The sequence below is a fragment of the Gekko japonicus genome, unplaced genomic scaffold, assembly GCF_001447785.1.
Source record: "Gekko japonicus isolate JY-2015 unplaced genomic scaffold, Gekko_japonicus_V1.1 scaffold40, whole genome shotgun sequence".
In the NCBI taxonomy this organism is placed as follows: domain Eukaryota; kingdom Metazoa; phylum Chordata; class Lepidosauria; order Squamata; family Gekkonidae; genus Gekko; species Gekko japonicus.
This window is the reverse complement of record NW_015172554.1, coordinates 1702900-1707724: the sequence shown is the minus strand read 5'-3', so window position 1 is coordinate 1707724 and position 4825 is coordinate 1702900. Positions and strand designations below refer to the sequence as shown.

The 4825-nt window shown below is 46.1% G+C and overlaps 1 protein-coding gene across 1 annotated transcript in view; it reads left to right on the top strand.

The window, feature by feature from the left end:
• Positions 1 to 3902, top strand: part of NELFB (negative elongation factor complex member B) — a 23590-nt gene extending 19688 nt beyond the window's left edge. The window contains exons 10-13 of the mRNA XM_015421151.1: positions 2 to 54; positions 1152 to 1293; positions 3086 to 3194; positions 3451 to 3902. Coding sequence (XP_015276637.1) covers positions 2 to 54; positions 1152 to 1293; positions 3086 to 3194; positions 3451 to 3588 — 442 coding nt within the window. The 3' untranslated portion in view covers positions 3589 to 3902. The remainder of the gene's footprint in view (position 1; positions 55 to 1151; positions 1294 to 3085; positions 3195 to 3450) is intronic.
• The last annotated feature ends 923 nt before the right edge of the window (positions 3903 to 4825 follow it).

Genomic DNA, 4825 nt, shown 5'->3' with positions numbered 1-4825 from the left:
ACATAACTAAGCAGAGGAATAAGAATGCTCTTCTCCGGTTGCTCCCATCACTAGGTGAGCCGGCTTTTCAGTGACCACATCCCTTATTTCCAGCAAAGCATGTTGCAGAAATGAGTTTGCCAGTACTGAGCCCAGTGCTGGTGGCTTTGGTCACCATTTATAGATCTTTCTTTGTAATTCTAAGGTTCTCTGAAACATCTTACAAAAATCTTTACCATACGATCAAACGTAATGCTAGAAGCAGGGCCAGAAAGAACATGGTTTACATGGCGTGCTAAGATCATCCAGGAAGACAGCTCCCTTTTCTGGTCGATGTCCTTTGGCACTGCCCTTACCACCTCCTGTTAGTGGACTTCTCAGGCAAGGATGCGGAACTGAGCAGATAGAACTTGCTTAGCCCTTGGTTTTTTCCCTTCCAGAAAGGCAAGAGAGACTCACTGTCCGCTCTCTGGGATGCATGGGATACCTGGAAACCCAGACAGTATAGATGGCGTATTACTGAGCAGCTCCCTTTCAGCAGTACCTATTGTTAATCAGCCAGAGGCAGACTCACTCAGGGGTCATTTCGTAGAAAAAGAGCTAGGGGAACTCATTAGCATAACTCATTAGCATATGCCACACCCCCTGACATCAGGGGCCCGGCGGTGGACCTGCAAGGCCAGCGGGAGTGCGAGGAAGCCCCGCCAAGGCCCTCCCTGGCCCCAGGCAGGCAGGGGTGGGGAGAGGCGGGGGGGAAGCAACTTACCCTCCCTCTTCTCCTGCCTCCTCCTGGCTGAATGAGGGCTGGAAGCGGGGCAGCCGGAAGCAGGGGGCGGGGCTTTGTCATGTGCCCCGCCCCCCTGCACCTCACCCGGGGGAACTGCGTTCCCCCGCGTTCCCCCCCAAAATGACCTCTGGACTCACTCATCCTCCTTTATTGGTTAGCACCCAATCAGTGTGATTGGCTCCAGTGGGCATGGAGCTGTTGCTTGTTGGTTAAAGTTGCTTTAAATTTTAAATTTTACAGAACTGTCATGCTTTTGCTGATTCTATAAATGTTTATGCTTTGATTTTATTCCTGCAAGCTGCTTCAGGCACTTTATAGAGAATGCAAATATCCTAAATAAGGACAACCGGGGGGTTTCCTCTGTGTGTTCTTTGGCATTTTGCAGCAGAGACCTTCAACGACCTGGCCTTCAGCGACATTTTCCTGCACCTGTTCACCGGCAACCTCACCCTCCTTGCTGACGAATTTGCGCAAGAAGAGTTCTGTACCAGTCTCTTTGACAACTTCTTCCTTGCTGCCTGCACAAGGTAACGTCCTCTTTCGGAAACAGCCATGCTTGACATTGCTGAATGTGAGAAATTTTGCACGGCGATGCCTGTAGTGAAAAGGCATGTTTCAAACCAGCTGGCTCTCCGAAATAAAGCCAAGCAGTATATAGCAAAAGCTGTTGTAATGTTGGCTCATTGTTAAATTAATCTGATGTAAATTGAGAGACTTGCATTGGAGGTCATGGAAATGCTTGCCAGTGCCTGAGATTTGGCTTCCCTTCCAGTAGAGCAGGTGGAAACTATCACACTTCAGAATGAAATTGGGTTTTGAACCGATGAGCCAAAAGAGCTTTTGCCTGATCCATATTTGGAGGTCTCATGGGTGTCAAGAGTGCTACAGTCGTTGCACATGTTGTTGTCAAAGTTGGAGGCATGCAAGTAAACAACTCAGCTGGTTGGTAGAGGTCCAAGCAGGACTATACACTTCCTATGAACTGCTTAATCCACACTATGTATGGAGCGGCTCAGATGGAAACTGCAATCCTACCAATGCTCTCCTGGGACTAACCCCCTTTGAATCCACTTGAGTAGAATTCAAAGTAAACCTGCATAAGAATACTCCCTGAGGAAGAAGGCCCAAGTCTGCACCTAAATAAGGCCACTTGAGATTTAATTGGCTCTTTGAGTCACCTGATTCCCATTGGTCTTAAAGCTGCAGGACCCACTGTGGCCTTAGGTTGCTCTGTTGCTGCTTCTGGTCATCAGTTCCATATCTGCTTGCATGCTGCACAGGGAGGCAAAGCAGCAGTTAAAGCTAGAAATTGTACCAATTTTAAGGAGCACCCACAGGCTACACAAGATGGTTTTCAAGGGCACTTGGCAATGTCTGCAGTGTCTTACTATATAATCCTGGCAGCAGGGCCTGTATGTCTTTTTTGTTTTCTGAGCAGTGGCTAGTTAATTGTGGGTGGATTAGAAATAGTTATTGATAGCAGTGATAATAGTCATGGATGCTTTTGAGTGGGCTGTACTGTAATATGTTCAGCATTTATGCAAGCACAGCCTAAGCGCAGCCAAAGATATTGTCCATTCTTGGTTGAAAAATGTATCCCCTGCTGGATAGCTTTGTTTGCTGTAGCTGTGGAGAAAACTAGAAATAAGTACCTTCATTCTGTTGCTGGCCCATGTTGCAGAGATGGTTTGATATATAAGCTGTGGAGATTTTTGATAAGTGATTATCTAGCGTTCTAGATAACAGTCCCCTATTCTTTGTATTCATAGTCACAGTGATAGTTTTCTCTATTATAATTTGTATTTTTCTTGAATATATGCCAAAAAATTCAAAGTTCATTAGTTTTCATTATTATTCATATTTACTTTCATTGTTACATTCATTTTTTGGTTTCCAGTGATTTCTCTGGGAAAGCTTCTCTCTGACATCCACTTAAACCTTTTCTGGTGTAGGTCTGTTTGATGTTGATGATTGGAAAGCTATTACGTCAGTTTTGTATTGCCTGCTTTCTCCTGTCTCTCTTGAACCACTTTGATATTTCTAACCATATCACTAAGCACTAGTGGGGGAAAACTGAGCCCGCTTGCGGGGAAGGCAATATAAAAGCCTAATATAATAAATAAATAGTAAATAAATGTGATTCACTCATTCATATTCTCCTTAATTTGGTTACTCTAAATGAATGTAACAAATAGGACTCCATTTTGTTTTGTTTTTCCTTTGCTTACGCCTCCTTGTGGTTCTAAACAGACCTTTGTTGTGTGATGGTTGGAAACAAACCAGTTGGACTGCCTCTTAATCCCTTCTGCTCCTTAACAGGAAAGAGAACGTACAGAAGCACGTGCTGCGGCTGCTGCTTCACCTGCATCACAAAGTAGCTCCTGCCCAGTTGGAGACCTTGCAGAAGTCGTTGGAGCCCACCAAACAGGTAAGCAGCCGGAGAGGAATCTCTAGTCTGAAAGTCCAGCAAATGCAAGCAGCGGTTTTGCCAAGAATGACAACATCTGGGCCCACGCTTGTTTGGAGCCTGAGATCATATCTGTGTTTGGGCACACACAGAAAGAGACACATCCTTTTTGATTTAATGTGTGTGTGAAAAACACCCCCACTAATAGCAGTGTTTAGCTTCCCTCTTGTAGCAGCTGGGATAAAGTGTGATTAATGCTTTTTTTTCTTTTTTTCAGAGTGGCGAAGCTGTGAAGGAGCTGCACAGCCAGCTCAGCGAGAAACTGGAACTCCGCAAGCCCAGCCCAGCCCAGGTGGCTGACGCCCCGTCCATGGACTTGCCTCTACCGACAGTCCCCACCCCAGCTCCCCTCTAGGCAGTGCCTTCCCTGGTCCTGCAGACGGAAGAGCCAAGGGTGATGAGCCCACATCTGGTTTGAGGTTCAGCATGAATCTGTCAGCTGTCTCTCGGAAGGACTCTGCCTGGCCCGGGCGGCTTAATCTCAGTTCTTGTATCTCCCAAGAAGACAGCTCTGCTGTGAAGGATGCTTTCATGGGAGCAGTTCAGTGTGTCTCTTTTTTAAGGATTAGAAGGCCTTAAAACCAGATACAATTTCCTTTTTTTAACAAAAGAATAAAGGTAATTTAATGAATGGGAATGATTTGTGAAACTTGTTTTCCTTTGACTAGGGCGAACAAATAAAACATTTAAGGCCTAGTTGTTTGCATAACCTTGTACTTTGTGGCTTATTTTTTCCTGGTTGCAGAATCCTCCCTTTTGGTGGTCTTTGTGGGACTTGGCTCCTGTGCACTTTAGGGGCTGGAGGGCGGTCCATCTAGTTCAGTTTTGTGTACTTGGACTGGCAGTGGTTCTCCAGGGCTTCCAGCGGGGAAGGGTCTTTCTCAGCACCTGCTACTAAGATTTACTTAAGCTTCTCTAACTGGAGATGCCAAAGATTGAACCACAGACCTTCTGCATATAAAGCATGGGCTTTATGTACAGAGGCTTGGCATCTATAATCGAAACCAAAAAACAGATTGCCTCCAACACTGACGTGTGGAGGGCCTCCCCATTCCTGCTTCCTATGCCGCTTGGACTATGCAGAAATGCGAGACTGCTTCAGAGGCTGGGAAATACCTCTACAAGGATTAGCCTCAGAGAGACCCCTTGCAGGGGGGAGATTTGGGGATGCTGCTTTGTACATGAAGTCAGCAGCTGAAAAATGGTTGGCCAGCCAACAAACAGTGCCTGCAGCCATGGAAATACTTGGTCAAACATCACTTCCTCCATTTGTCTGTGATGTTTTTTCCATACAGAGATGTCTCTAGTGTCCAAACCAACCCTTACACACTCTCTCTCTCTCTCTCTAGCCCCCCCCCCTTTCTAATGTCCTTACCAAATCATTGTGTTTGCTTTATGGTGAGATGAGTGTGTTTCCCTTTCTATCTCAGGCTGTTTATCAAGGGAAAATGTCCTGCCACGATTTTGTAGCTTTCCCACTTGCCCATTGCCCCCAATGCCTGGTGCAGGCTTAGAAGGAGCTGCTACTCGGTGCTCTGTGCCTTAGTCATCCTATCCTGACAGTGCAATCCCAAATACACTTTCCTGAGGGT